This window comes from Carassius gibelio, chromosome B2 (genome assembly GCF_023724105.1).
Source record: "Carassius gibelio isolate Cgi1373 ecotype wild population from Czech Republic chromosome B2, carGib1.2-hapl.c, whole genome shotgun sequence".
In the NCBI taxonomy this organism is placed as follows: Eukaryota; Metazoa; Chordata; class Actinopteri; order Cypriniformes; family Cyprinidae; genus Carassius; species Carassius gibelio.
This window is the reverse complement of record NC_068397.1, coordinates 8,699,199-8,714,902: the sequence shown is the minus strand read 5'-3', so window position 1 is coordinate 8,714,902 and position 15,704 is coordinate 8,699,199. Positions and strand designations below refer to the sequence as shown.

Below are 15,704 nucleotides of genomic sequence, written 5' to 3'. Positions count from 1 at the left end.
GCGACAGAGAGTCGCGTGGTTATGACGCAATCGTTAGCCTATTTTTACAAAAACTGTTTCTACGGGGCCATAATGTAACAAAGAAGGTAATGGAGCCCTTTATACATTGTCGTGTATCTTTAGAAATAAATAATGGACAAACGGAGTCTTTAAACGCCTCAGATGTAAAGTTATTGGCGTCACTTTGACGGCTGCGACACGGCTCCTGGAGCTGATCGCGCCCATTCTAGTCAATGCTTGTGTTTACACCGGCCGCAACGCGGCGCATTTCAGAAGCTTCCTATAAGCGGCTCTCCACGCCGCTTCGCTAAATATAGGCGCCTAGTCTATTTTTGACGGACACGCGTCCAAGTCACACCGGAAATACAAAATAAAAGTCAAAAATCCCTGTCAATTTCAAAACAAACACCATGTGCAGACTCCCAAACGTATTGCATGTTTATTGGCAATATATCATTGGCACTTGAAACCCCAAAATCAGAAACACACGTCGGACAGGCAAATCACGTAGTCTCACGCATCCAGTCGCTCCGCTTCTGATATGCTCCCGGTGTGAGTTGGCACCGAGTGGAGGACGGAATAAAACCTTGTCGCAGCCGTAATGCGCCGCACACGTGTTCAGTGTAAATGAGGGGTAAGAGACCTCTGTCTTTTTGGAGGAGGAATAAAGAGACCATCATGTTGAATATTTTTTTGTAAGTTTTTGTTTGTGTAAATGTAAACATACATACATTAAAAAAAAACAAGATTCAAGGTTATGTAAACTTTTGAATGTGGTAGTTTTATAAATTCATTTATTATTTTTCCTTGTGGAGTATATATAAACATCTGTTATTTGAAAAAGCTTATTTAGGACAGTACTAAATAAACTATATTTAGTATAAACAGACATATATATATATATATATATATATATATATATATATATGTATGTATGTATGTATGTATGTATGTATGTATGTATGTGTAGTGTTCCTGTAGCTCAGTTGTTAGAGCATTGTCGGGGGTTCGATTCCCCGGGAACACATGACATGGTAAAAATTGATAGCCTGAATGCACTGTATAAAAGCGTCTGCAAATGCATACATTCTTATATATATATATATATATATATATATATATATATATATATATATATATTAGTGCTGTCAATCGATTAAAAAAAATTAACTAATTAATCGCACAATTTTTTAAAATTAATCGCGATTAATCGCGATTAATCGCAATTAAAAGACTGAAACTTTTTGGATATGTAAATGTAAAATGTAAATAATTAATGTAAACTCAAGACAAAGAAACTATTTAAATTCAAAATATGATTGTTTATTGGAATTTTTGTTTAACTTGTAACACAGATTTTCTCATGTAAACAACATACCTGCAATAAACCATCAATATCCTCCAAATTAACTGTTTGCTTGAAAGCCATATTTATTACAGAAAGGAAAACACAGGCATGTAAGTACCATTTGAATTTCAAAAAAATCAATGCCAATAAAAAACAAAAATGATTTCCATGTTGAATTCTAAGTGGACTGCAAAAAAATTCCAAAGTATAGTCATTGCCAGTGCTTTAAGTGGGCCCATATGCACGGGTACTCAGTACCGCCACTTCCAAATATAGCTCTTGAGCGTACCGCCACCTCTCCTGCGCCCAGAACGTGCTTGTAGTGACCGGTACGCTCATTTGGACATCTGTTTTAATAGAGGTTTTAATCTTTTACCTGCACTGCCGATTTTCAGAGCGTCCTTCACAATGCAAGTTTCCTAATTCATCCCACCCAGAGCAGAAACTACATTACCCATTCACCCTTAAGTTATACAAGTGAATAGCGCATGTGTCGCTTTTCCCACTGTTAAGTGTCAACAACTCAACGTGGCCGGAGAAGGTGTGTGAAACTCGTTGTGAGTTATACTAAAGCAAAATCTTGAGTATTTATTGTCTGATAAACATTAAAAACTGTCTGCGGAGGTTGAGTCGTCCTGCAGCCCCCGCTGGCTGTTCATTGGCTGCAGCATCTTTTTTCTAAGTTCTAAAAAAATACCGTAGACGGCAAGGCGCAAATTTAGATATTCATTTATCTAATTAATCTATAGCCTATGCACAAAGACAATATGATCTTTTTGTCCCCTTTTTGTTTTAAAGCTTGATGAAGAGAGAGAGAGCGCAAGTTGCTGCAGGTGCGAGGAGGACAGTGATGCACGCGCACAGGAGTGATTGACAGTTCGCGGCACTGTGTACAAAAAATACTCCGCTACACAATTATTTCGTTATTTTCGTTTAAGCTTATTAACGTTAGCGTTACAGAAAGGTCTGATTTACGCACTGTTACAGTCATTGTTTTTTTTTTTTTTTTAAACAATGACATTTGAGTTCATGATTTTAATGTTGCTGTTTCTTGTGGCAGACTAAATGAAGAGTAATGTTTCTTGTGGCAGACTGAAGAGTAATCCGGCAGAGTTTTATACTGAAACTTTCCGTCTAAAAGTCCTTCCTTGGTCTTATCCATATTTCTTTGCACGTTGAACACACATAGGCCACAACTGGAAATAAAAAAACTGCAACCGCGTTAATTGCGTTATTTTTTTTTAACGCGTTAAATATTTCAAATTAATCGAATGCGTTAACGCGCTAATTTTGACAGCACTAATATATATATATATATATATATATATATATATATATATATATATAGGTCCTTCTAAAAAAATTGCATATTGTGATAAAAGTTCATTATTTTCCATAATGTAATGATAAAAATTTAACTTTCATATATTTTAGATTCATTGCACACCAACTGAAATATTTCAGGTCTTTTATTGTTTTAATACTGATGATTTTGGCATACAGCTCATGAAAACCCAAAATTCCATCTAAAAAAATTAGCATATCGTGAAAAGGTTCTCTAAATGAGCTATTAACCTAATCATCTGAATCAACTAATTAACTCTAAACACCTGCAAAAGATTCCTGAGGCTTTTAAAAACTCCCAGCCTGGTTCATTACTCAAAACCGCAATCATGGGTAAGACTGCCGACCTGACTGCTGTCCAGAAGGCCATCATTGACACCCTCAAGCGAGAGGGTAAGACACAGAAAGAAATTTCTGAACTAATAGGCTGTTCCCAGAGTGCTGTATCAAGGCACCTCAGTGGGAAGCTCTGTGGGAAGGAAAAAGTGTGGCAAAATACGCTGCACAACGAGAAGAGGTGACCGGACCCTGAGGAAAATTGTGGAGAAGGACCAATTCCAGACCTTGGGGGACCTGCGGAAGCAGTGGACTGAGTCTGGAGTAGAAACATCCAGAGCCACCGTGCACAGGCGTGTGCAGGAAATGGGCTATAGAGAAGCAGCACTGGACTGTTGCTCAGTGGTCCAAAGTACTTTTTTCGGATGAAAGCAAATTTTGCATGTTATTCGGAAATCAAGGTGCCAGAGTCTGGAGGAAGACTGGGGAGAAGGAAATGCCAAAATGCCTGAAGTCCAGTGTCAAGTACCCACAGTCAGTTATGGTCTGAGGTGCCATGTCAGCAGCTTGTGTTGGTCCACTGTGTTTTATCAAGGACAGGGTCAATGCAGCTAGCTATCAGGAGATTTTGGAGCACTTCATGCTTCCATCTGCTGAAAAGCTTTATGAAGATGAAGATTTCGTTTTTCAGAACGACCTGGCACCTGCTCACAGTGCCAAAACCACTGGTAAATGGTTTACTGACCATGGTATTACTGTGCTCAATTGGCCTGCCAACTCTCCTGACCTGAACCCCATAGAGAATCTGTGGGATATTGTGAAGAGAAAGTTGAGAGACGCAAGACCCAAAACTCTGGATGAGCTTAAGGCCGCTATCGAGGCATCCTGGGCCTCCATAATACCTCAGCAGTGCCACAGGCTGATTGCCTCCATGCCACGCCGCATTGAAGCAGTCATTTCTGCAAAAGGATTCCCGACCAAGTATTGAGTGCATAACTGAACATAATTATTTGAAGGTTGACTTTTTTTGTATTAAAAACACTTTATATATATATATATATATATATATATATATATATAAAAAGTGTTATGCTGTATTCAGCTTTCCATCTTCTCTGATTACTTACCCAGTCCCTGCCGCTGAAAAGCACCCCCACTGCATGATGCTGCTGCCTTCATGCTTCACCGTTAGGATGGTATTATGCTGGTAATAAATGGTGCTTGGTTTCCCTCAGACATGAATGAGTTGAGGTTCATCAGACCAGAGAATTTTTATTTATTTATTTTTATTTTCATAGTCTGAGAGTTATTTAGGTGTGTTTTTGTAAATTCCAATCAGGTTCATGCATCATTACTGAGAAGAAGTTTGAGTTTTATACCATTTTACTTTACTATATATGTGTGTGTGTGTGTGTGTGTGTGTTCTTTTTTTCTCTTCTTTTCTAAAGCCTAATAAAATAGCTTTTCATGGAATGTTTTATTTGAACATTTACATAATGACGTTCTACATTTTCAAACTTTGTCAAAAGTTTAAGTTTAAAGTACAAGTTTGAATCGTTTGTTTGGTTTCATAAGCAGACAGGCTTGTGTCTGTCATAAAGATATGAAGCTAATGTCCTCGAGGCAGAAGAGTTTAAAATTAACCTCGCTCTTCATTGGCCAGCTGTCTTCAAAGCCTTTTTAGGGTTTGAACTTGCCAACACGGGATCCATTACACTCAAGTGTAGAGCTCAAATGTGAAAGAGAACACATCAAGGGACCAGGTCAGTTACCGAAAGCCTTAAAACACTAGAAACAAAAGTAAAATGTATAGACAGGTCAGATATATATTTAAATAGACTATATTAAAAAGGTGTAAGTGTAAAATTAATTGTGGTAGCCTCAGATGCTGGGATAGGCTCCAGCCCCCACAAGAAAGAGGACAAGCAGTTTGGAGAACTGTGTGACAGTGTATTCCTAAACTTTATGCATGTGAGATGTATCCTTCCATATTGTATTTGGAACTTCACGAAACTGAAAAAAAAACTGCTCATGTGTTTATTTAGCTTAGTACACATGGCTCTGTTAGCTTAGAAAACTGCCTGCAGGCTTGTGGGTACTGGTTTTGCTGGTTTGTGTTTTCTGTGTTTAAAATAATGTGTACAATCAATGATGTGATTATCATTATTTTTTAAATCTATTAGCTTATTCATAAATACAGGTCCATCTCAATAAATTAGAATGTTAAGAATGTCTGTGTGCATTGAATTTATTTAATACACAAGTTTCCCAATTTGAGCTGAATTACTGAATTAAATTAACTTTTCCACAACATTTTAATTTATTGAGATGCACCTGTACTTTTCTACATACAATGAATTTAAAACACATCTTACATGATGAGCATCTTTGTACTTTTTATACAAAGATGTGGTATAGTTGTTGCCTGTTGTTTCATACTTGACGAAGATCTGTTATCAAAAATAAATAAATAAATAATATTTGAAAATTCCTTGAAAATGGAACAAATATGTTCCAAAACCATATAAATTTAACATGAATACATTTCTAAGAATTTTGCATGTGAAAAAAAGCAGATTGGCCAATGTTCTGAGAACAATTGCAACTACCTGTACATTATTTTTTTTTATAAGAACTATATAGATCCAACATTATTATAAAGTATATTAGAAATAGCTTTGTTCCCAAACTTATTCTATACTTGTTGTTGTTGTTGTTGTTGTTGTTGTTGTTTTATAAAAATTAAATAAATAAAAACTGATATTATTTCTTTCCATGCAGCCATATGTCAATATCACAGATAACACCAACTCTCTTCCTGAGTGGGGCTGATGCTCCTTTGAATCAGGCACTTATGACCCGCAAAGGCATTACACTGATTGTGAACGTGACCCTATCCCACACCTGCCCTATCTACCCAGGTGTGGAGTGCATACGTGTTGCGGTGTCCGACCTCCCAAATGCCCGTCTAGGTGATCATTTTGACCACGTTGCAGCTCGAATCCATGGTAACAGATCTGGAGGAACCCTAGTGCATTGCGCTGCAGGCATGAGTCGCTCACCTGCTCTAATAATGGCCTACCTCATGAAGTACAAAGGAGTGACTCTGCGGCAGGCACATAACTGCGTTAAAGACAGCAGACCTTTCATATGCCTTAATACAGGATTCTGGACCCAACTTCTGGACTATGAGAAGAAACTCTACGGTAAGAATACTGTGAAGGTGGCTGAACCACTGGATCCACTGCCAATTCCTAAAACACCAAAACTACCTTCCAAGTACAGCATGAGACGGTGTCCTCCTTCGCCAAGGCTGAGCCGACTTAGAAGATTCACCTCCTTGGCTCTTTAATCAACAACAGCGAACTGATCCTTTGCCAGAAGTGGACTTGAAATTTCTATTTACATATTGTAAGGGCAATGAAAAATGTCACAACCATCATTTCAAATAAGGATCAACAAGATCTAAGTAAAAGAAAGTACTTCAACATGACTGTTTTGTTTATCCACTAGCATGTGATTTTAAGAGGCTTTTAGCCATTTCCTCCTGGCTTCTAAAGCAAATTCACTTTCAAGGATGGTTATTGTTTATTGATGTGGTCTGGCTGGGATTCTGGGAATAAAAAAAAATATTGAAACTTAGTATGCATTATTTAACCAACAGAGGACACTGTTGTAGCATTAAACTCACACCATAGAAGAAACCCAGGGTAAGAAATGAAAAGGCTCAATTTCTACAGTATGATGTGCATGAGATAAAGACTCTAAACTTTTGTTTACTTTCAAATGAGACAAATTTGAAAGTTTCTACATTCTACATTTCAGTTCTGCATCCTGTTTGCAACCTCATTTAAAATTCATAAAATTAATTTAAAAGGCATTCTTAATTCATCTCTAAACTAAAAGGCTCTGCTCACTGAGAGACATGTATAAATGTATGTATGTATTAAGCTGTTGTTGTTGACCTATAGATGATAAAGATTGGCCATGTGACACAAGGTGAGAGAATAAAGTCTCAGGTATTCATTCATCACGTTTATAATGCAGGTTTATTCCTTACAGTCTCTCTTATAGTAATGTGTGTTTAGTGAGTTTGGCAATGTTTTGTTGGTGCTGAGTGAGGGGAAAGAAGTTTTAGACATGCTTCTCTTGAGGGGGTGAGTGAATGTGCTGAAAGCTGAGAGAGACTGCACATAGTGGAAAGAGTCCAAATGTCTTAGTAAAAAAAAAAAAAAAAAAGCCACTTATTTATCTTGAAAAATAAATATAATTTATTTTTGGCTGAAAGCCTTCAATCTTGTGCAATTAACAGGAAACTAGTTAGCCAACTATGTATTCGGATAAAGTTAAGTGTGTTTATGTGTGCCAGCCCATGTGTTTCCGTGTGTGTGTGTGTGTGTGATGAGACACTGCTTTCAGTAAGCCCATCAAGGGATAAATAAGCATGCCATTACCATACACTCATTTATCTTTCTGCACAGTATTTGACAGCAAACCATCCTTGTAAGGTATTGCAGTCTGACCACAAATGCTATGTTAGATGTTTTTACTTGAAAGGTATAGCAGAGCAGTCAGATAAGGGGGGGGGGGGGGGGGGGGGGGGGGCAGAGTGACCTCATCCCCATCTACTACTAGAACATATTGTCTATATTCATCATCACTGAATGTAGTGCTTGTGTCTTCGTTCATACACAATGAAATTCATCAGCATTACCAAATAATACAAACATTTAAAAGGCTTTAAATGTTAAATTTACATTTGTCCATTTTGCTAGAATTCTGTGGAATCAAGACCTAAATAAGCTGCTGCTTTTTTTCACCCCACTTATCCTGCAAATGTGGTAGTAGTTACTTTAGTACTACCATAAATACTTTTCTATTTTCTGAAATGGTTAAGTTATCCATCGCAAAACATGATAATCTTTCATACAGCAGGAAGCTTTAAATGCATGTTGAAACACTTTCGTCAGGCAGTAACAAGAACTTTTCTATTCATATAGATCTCTGTATTCCCTGAAATAAATTCCCAGAGCATGTTTCAGCAGTTATGGAAGCAGTTTATTGCAAATATACACAAACTTCAATATTCTCTCAAAAAGATTTTATAGAAATAAATAAAACCCTGTTAAGAATGGAATGTATATGCATACCACATGAAAAAATACATACACCTCTATGAACAGAGTTTAAATGTTGCTATTATTTTGGAAAGAAATAACAGTGCAATCATGCTGCCCTTTGCAACAGTAGTAAAACATAGTCTCTTCTAGATGCTTGAAAAGAGTCCTCCCTTTTTTGAAATTATTATTCTAATATGTCCTGAATACCTTACCTAATAAAAATATATATTTTGTCAACGCTGTAAAAATGGGCTTCTTTATAGTCGTTGGAGTGTGTTTTGTTTGTGTCCTCATACTCCAATAAGAATGCCAGAAAACAGACTGTCTTGGAGAATTGTTAGGGCTGAGCCTGTCCCATTGTCAATAAGAACAGATACATACTCTCCAGCCTGTGGGGGGAGAAAAAATAAATAAATAATTTAAAGTTCATATACGTGAATCATGTTATTTGTATGTTTTATGGGTCAGTAATATAGGAGTGTAATTAGAGATAATTCAGAGAGATAATTAGAGATAGAGATAATTTTAAGTATGTACTCTTGCATACAGTATCCACTTTTTTTTTTGGTTGGTGTGGTGTGTGTCATAACAGTTATAATTCAAAACAATAATACCCAAAAAGTAAGCATCACATTATTGAAAGAGGGCAATAATGTGCATGTATAAAACAGCAGTTTTGATGGGGACTGATAAAATTGTCAAGGGTCCTGGAGCAGAAGATGCCACTGTGGCTGAACAAAAATAAAAAGTGGGCCCAAATATGGTCATTTTCCAAGTCACGTATTTTCAGTCAGCATTATTAGCACAAACAATTTCAGTAACCTGTAAAATTCTTGTTCACTTTAATAAGCTTATTATGTCAGTCAGCCATACCTGCAGGTAAAGAGTCCCGGTCAGGAGAATACTGAATACTCCCCCTGTGGCGCTCACTCCAGTCACTGTCTCCAAAGACCTGCATCATTATAAACACATTAATCATGGTTTAGGACTCATTTGCTTGACTTGTTAGAATAACAGTTCAAACGGCCAGTGCTGTTGGTGATTATGGACCATTACTACTCACACATTACTCTGACAAAGAGACTCTATGCATATAGAGGCCTTAACACTGTCCCTCTGTCTGGCGTGAGGTTTTTTCTGAGACTCACTGGATTCTAAAGAAAAAAAAAACAGATACATGATGCAGTGTTAAAGGTATTGTGACAGGCAGACATTATCAGCGTTACTAGGACCCCACCCTGTTCCACTGAGCTTTATCTAAGGGACGGGCTGTTGGATAGGCCACACACAAGTAACATGATGCAAACAAGAATGAGGTATTGCATGTACTTCAGCTAGCAAAATGATGCAATAAAGCTTATATTTTATGTCTCTATCGGTCTAAATGGGAAAACTCAATTACCTGCAGGTGCATATTATCTAGCTTATGTATATATTGATGCCTTTTTGTTAAGTATGCATACTTTATGAAATTTGGATGCCTAAGAATGATTGATAATTGAAATTGAAATTAAATAATTTATACATTACAGTATGACATAATGCATCCATGGGGTATGTGCAACAAGTGAACAATATCCCATTAAGACTAGGCCAGAGGAGAACTGGTCCTCCAACTGATCCTGGTTTCTCCCAAAGTCTTTTTTTCTCTCTCTCTTTCTCAATTTCTGTCATCTGAGAAAATTAGGGTTCCTTACTTTTGGCTTGTTTATGGAGTTTGAAAGACATACTATTTTCCACTATTGAACTGTAGATCCACATTTTGCAACATTGACAGTTATTGAACTAAACTGAAATAACACTGAGTTGCACACAAACTGAATAATAACAGTCTTTTTTAGAATTGCTTATAACTGAACTTAATTTTCCTGAATTTGTATAAAGCTGTGTTGTATAAAGCGCTGCAGAAATAAAGTCACAGGGGCAGTCCTCTCAAACGTATAACCACTGTACCATCCCCATGGAAGATTTTTGGTGATAAATCTCAGTATGCTTATGGCCCAAGATGCTAGCCTTGTTTAGTTTGTTTGGTGAATAGATGAGTACATGGAAATTGCATTATTAAGAGAGTAAATGACAAATCTGTATTAAAAACTAATGACTACAGTAAACCGACAATATTGATTTAATTTGAAATAGATTTCACAGAAAATTCCTATTGCTTACATAATTCATTCTTGCATCATGCATTAATCATATCAGTAAATGCAAAATAATGTCCTGCTATTAAGTGTGTGGGTGCTAAGAAGTGGTTGTAGCTTGTTACAGTAAATAGTAGTGTGTAGACTAGAACTAGTCAGGTAGTTAGCATGTAATGGACAGCTCAGTTCCAACTTATGCAATTAGCAGATGCTTTTATCCAAAGCAACTTACAGTGCATTCAGACTAACATTTTTTAGCTAACTTGTTCCCTGGGAATCGAACCTACAGCCTTGCACTGGTAACGCAGTGCTCTACCACTTGAGCCACAGAAACACTTAAAAAAAGTGTTAAAACAGCCAACTCTGTTGACAGTGACCTAGATCACTGCTTGGAAAAACAAAAACAAAAATTAACTGTTGAGAACATGCATTCAAAATGGGTATTGACAAACCCTATGCTAAAAAAGATTTGAACCACAGTGGTACATATTATACTTGCTCATATTCCCTTTTTGTGATATCATTTTTGGGAATTTCTTCTTACTGTCAATGGTACAGCATAACAGATTTAATTTGACATAGCGATTGCCCATAACAATCAAATATGCATAGAAAGAGCAGTGCTGAACCACAATGTATGTTAAAGATTTATTCTGCAAGTAGCATTTAATTTATGTTTCAGAGGATAAAGTTAATAGTGCAGTTTTTAGGTACTAATAATTACCCTATAGGGTATATTTTTTTTTTTTTTTTTTTTTTTTTTTTTTTACAATAATGAAGGCATGTTGATATCCCTTTTATAGCACATAAACCATGCACAATGTTAAAATCAAACTTAGGCTGTAACCATACTTTCAGGTTAGGTTTAAGAATCAGCCATTAAAAACATATTCGTTGATAGCTAGTCTGAATGTTGGGGGCAGGCGCACCCCGAAACATATCTAAACCACATACCCAGTAGCAGACTAGCTGTGAGCTGGTAGAACCCAGACACTGGAGCTGTGTATCGGCCACTGCTGGCATTAAATCCCTGTCCCCTCTGATGGAACTGCTCTGTGTATGAGGGCTGTGGAAAACACAGAAATGGGATAATTAAATATGCCATTGCCAGTCTCTTCCATTGCCAACCCTTCCCCACTGCTTACCAGTCTGTTTCACCATCAGCCAAAGCTAACATTGCTGCTAAATAAATACATCTAGAAGTTAGTGCTACTTCAGAGTAATAAAAGCTTATTTTTTAGTTCACATTTACTTTCGCAGCTATGGGGCTGCTAAGTCATGGTTATTGAAATGAGTAAATTGTTTCTAGTTTGGAAAGGATTGTTTTCCACTTACAGTGTTGAAGGGCTGGAGCTCCTGCAGACTGCGACGTTGGACTAAAAGGTTGTGGTGCAGTCGGCAACGGAAAGCTGTGGCCACACGAGGGGTTTGATCGCAGAGCTGGCAGTGAGTTTCTACCATCTCTATGTGGAAAGGTAATTACAGGATTGTAATTTTGCTTTGTCAGATGCACAAAATAAATAATTCCCTTCTCATTACATTTTTCTAAAGGGTTTGGAACAAGGTGTAACCCAATATACTAGGCACCTTCTTAGACCCAAAAACTCTGAAATACAGCTGGTGGAAAATGTTTTGGATTGTATTTGACTGACACTTGGCTGCATATAAAGCCATTAAACAATCTCACAGTGAATAGAAGATATAAATATTTGGAGTGGTTGAGTGTATGTATGAGCAGACAGAGTGGATAAAAGTGTGAGGCAATGAGAATGCTAGAATGTATGAGCGTACGGCGCCACTGCACTTTTCTGTGTGAATAAGAGCCTTTATGTTTTATATTGCTGTCAGAACAGCCTGCAGCTCACAGTACCAGAGCACAAACAGACCTGTGTCTGCTTTCCTGGCAATACTCCAACACTCATTCCATACACAAACATGCGCACACACACAAATGTGGAATCTGTGGAATTCTTTGGCCAGGCCAAGTCAAATCCACGTCCTGGAAAATTACACCTATTAAGAGATCAGCCCAGCCCACAATCAGACTAGCAGACTCCCCAACAAATGAGCATGACAACACATATCCCAAACATTAAGCAATTCTTTAAAGGAATTCTTTTTTGAAAATAGGCTAAATTTCCAACTCCCTAGAGTTAAACAGTCGAGTTTCATCGTTTTTAAATCCATTCAGCCGATCTCTGGGTTTGGTAGTAACACTTTTACCTTAACTTAGCATAGGTCATTGAATCTGACAAGAGCATTAGCATCTCTCTCAAAAATGACAAGAGTTTCTGTATTGTTCCTATTTAAAACTTGACACTTCTGTATTTTACATCATGTACTAAGAATTTTTCGTCATTCTTAATACACGATGTAACTAGAGAAGAGTCAAGTTTTAAACAGGAAAAATATCAAAACTCTTTGGTCATTTTTGAGCAAGATGCTAAGCTGTTGGACCATAATAACACACATATGCAAATGTGTTTAACATTTTTTTTTGAAAGATGTTACTTAACACCAGTTTAACTGATTTGTGCACCTGCATCTGGTGTCTTTTTACGTGTAGTCTAAAAACTATTGATTTAGCACAAGTGAATTGAATCATTAGATCATGCACTATGTAAATCAACAGACCCACCACTCAACACATTTTATGTCTCTCTTATCTGACACATTCAGTTTAGCTCATGGAGCTTTTAGGAATCAGGTGTGTTAAATAAGAAAGAAATACAAAATGTGTAGTGAAGTGGGTCCCCAGGACCAGGATTGAAAACCTCTGATCAAATGGTATTTTAACAAGTTGTAGGTCTTGGTCAGTTTTGCCAGATGGATGTATCATGAGATTTTCTGTTTTCTGTCTGGCATGATGTGTCAATGGGCTAGTGTCTACAAATTCCAGTATACCTTTTAGTTTGACTTGGAAGTCCTGTATCAACTCTGCATGATGAGGCAGTAGGGGGCCCGGAGGACCAGGAGGCCCCTGGGGACCAGGAGGGCCTGGTGGACCTGGAAGGCCATGCTGGAAATGTAAAAAGTTTCAAGTTACATTACATAATAAGACAAATCAATTTGAAGAAGTGAAACATTAGACACTTTCTGACATAGGCCTCATTAGTTTTATCTGTGTGTGCTATGCTTAATCTGTTTTCATATAGTTTTACTCTTGACTTCTTAAAGCTTTTCTTCAGTATATCCATATGCACTTATTCTATGTATTGATATTACTCATCTTTAGTATGGTGTGTAATGCATATACATTCTATCAGAGATTACCTTGGAAAGTCTTTTATTTCCTTTTGGTTTCTTATTTCCATCATTGTTGGAGTTGTCCCTAAAGACTATCCATGTCCTATGGGGGCTCACATTGATTATGTCAGAAGATACAGTATCCTGTAAATATTAAGCATTTCAGAGCGTCAACTATGTTAGCAAACTTTAACTACGGCAAATATATAAAACTCTTTCTATATAGAGGAATCGGTTTTTACAGTGAGTTCACAATCTCTGCATTGTTTATGAATGTCATTACCATGTACTTTTCCCTCATGTCTAATGGTTGTCATACACTAAAGTAAAATTCAGATAATTGATTTACGAAATTGAAATCGATTTTATGTTGTCGTTACGCGTATGTATTGCCAGGTGAACAGCAGGTGTGTGGATTGGATTTGACTTACAGGGCTCTCAGTGCTGGCTGTATTGTTTTCCTCTTGGAGCTCCAGACTCTCCTCACTCTCTTGTGTGGTGCAGGTAGACAGCAGTAAACTCAGCAGCAAGGCCAGTAGTGCCCCTCTTGCCCCATGCCTAAGCTTCATGCTGCAATGGTGATGCGTGAACTTCTTCTAACTCACTCAACTCCTTTTTAGCAGCTCACTGTCCATTCCAACACAGAGAGGTGACCAGAAGTCCTATGGGCAACACGATGGAATCGTTCCTTAGTGCAGAAGGATATCCAAGAGTGGAGGTGCTGCTTCTTCAAAGCATAAATACTCTTTGGGAGTAGTCCTTTAGGTAATTGTGACTCTTGATTTGAAAAGATGTTCTACTAATGTTCTAATTAAATTCCTGGGTTGATTTCTGACACGGAAAATAAATCTGTTCTTAGATAGATCAGTTCATATTTTGGTGGACAGAGTGTTCAAAGTGCCATGAGAGTTGCTCGTAGGGCCTCACCATGCTTCAACCCATTCACAGTCAATCCGTCCCCTGTGATAGCCAAGATTTTCTATGCCTCCTGACTACAGTCTAAACTCTCTAAGCTTGAGTTGTTTAGCCTATGTGTTACAATCACAATGTAGGTGTGTATTCAATAAATGAATGTGAATGTGTGTGTGTGTGTGTGTGTGTGTGTGTGTGTGTGTGTGTGTGTGTGTGTGTGTGTGTGTGTGTGTGTGTGTGTGTGTGTGTGTGTGTGTTTGTTGATGGTTAGTGTCTGTTGCTCAGTTGCAGTGTGATTACCTGTGGTAAACCCTGTGTGTGGTATACTCAGTCTCTCTCTGTGGGTGGTATCTCCACGTCTTCTTTCTGTTTTTAATAATGTTTGATTGTCTTCTGGTCTCCTTGGTGCCTTTGCACAGTTCCGTATGTTTATGTTGTCAGAAAATCCTTCAGTGATGAAATTTTTTTTTTTTTTTTTTTTTTTTTGCCAGTTGAGGTCCTCTTTGCCAGATTCCAGTTTATTCCACATCTATGTCAGTGGCCACTCAGAAAGGATCACTCTGTTTTGAAGGGTTCCTTTTCGCGCTCCACTCTTTTTAGCTTCCTCTGAGATCAGACTCCTCCTCTTCTTCAAGTTTGTGCACTCCTCCTTATATCTGTTGTCTCTTTGTCTCTCTTCAGCCTCCTGGTCATTTATCTGACCATCTGTCTGTCTACTACAATCAGATCCTGGATCCCGTTTTTTTTGTCTTGTGTTTAGCTCATTCATCTGTCTCTGCCAGTACCTACTCTCTCCGTAATCCTCAGCTGCAGGGTCCTAATGCTTCTTTTATGGGTTTGTACAGTGGTCTGCTTGTAATCAGAGATGGAACCTTAAGAATAATAAAAATTGAGAAGGAAACAGAAGGAAGGTATTGTTCATTTAGACGTTATCCTAAATTTGCAAGCAGTAAGATACATTGGGTGGGGCAGAAATGTGCATTTCAGATATGCAGAAATGTACTGTTAAAAATTATGACAGTTAGGAGGAAGGTTGCACATTTTTATGTAGCAAACCCCCCCCCCCCCCCCCCCCCCCCATTCTTTATCAGTCTTCTGCTTTTGCTTTTTCCTGGCTGAGAGAACAGCATCTGTGTAGTCTTTACACTAGACACTACTGTGCGCAAAGCTAATTAAGTTTTTTTTTTTTTTTTTTAAGCCTATTTAAGTGTAATTGCTTACACTTGCACCATCTCTTAGACAATTTTTTTCACAAAGATCCTGACAATTAAAATGACAAATGGTTGCCACACAAACCTCATATGCAATTCATAAAAG

The 15,704-nt window shown here is 37.6% G+C and overlaps 2 protein-coding genes across 3 annotated transcripts; one reads left to right on the top strand and one right to left on the bottom strand.

The window, feature by feature from the left end:
• The first annotated feature begins 4,660 nt into the window (after positions 1–4,660).
• si:ch1073-184j22.2 (dual specificity protein phosphatase 14) lies at positions 4,661–6,606 on the top strand. The gene is made up of 2 exons (XM_052549246.1): positions 4,661–4,731; positions 5,750–6,606. The coding sequence occupies exon 2, from the start codon at positions 5,754–5,756 to the stop codon at positions 6,318–6,320; it is 567 nt and encodes a 188-aa protein (XP_052405206.1). The 5' UTR covers positions 4,661–4,731; positions 5,750–5,753; the 3' UTR covers positions 6,321–6,606.
• Positions 6,607–7,999: 1,393 nt separating this feature from the next.
• Positions 8,000–15,245, bottom strand: LOC127951375 (erythroferrone). Of its 2 annotated transcripts, XM_052549244.1 has the most exons (9): positions 14,688–15,245; positions 13,907–14,137; positions 13,503–13,619; positions 13,134–13,248; positions 11,565–11,692; positions 11,184–11,295; positions 9,152–9,242; positions 8,962–9,040; positions 8,000–8,477 (listed from the first exon to the last, which is right to left on the bottom strand). In XM_052549244.1, the coding sequence occupies exons 2-9, from the start codon at positions 14,042–14,044 to the stop codon at positions 8,379–8,381; spliced, it is 879 nt and encodes a 292-aa protein (XP_052405204.1). In that variant the 5' UTR covers positions 14,045–14,137; positions 14,688–15,245; the 3' UTR covers positions 8,000–8,378. The 2 variants fall into 2 exon arrangements, with proteins under 2 accessions (XP_052405204.1, XP_052405205.1); XM_052549245.1 differs by having other exon boundaries at positions 13,907–15,245.
• Between the last annotated feature and the right edge of the window lie 459 nt (positions 15,246–15,704).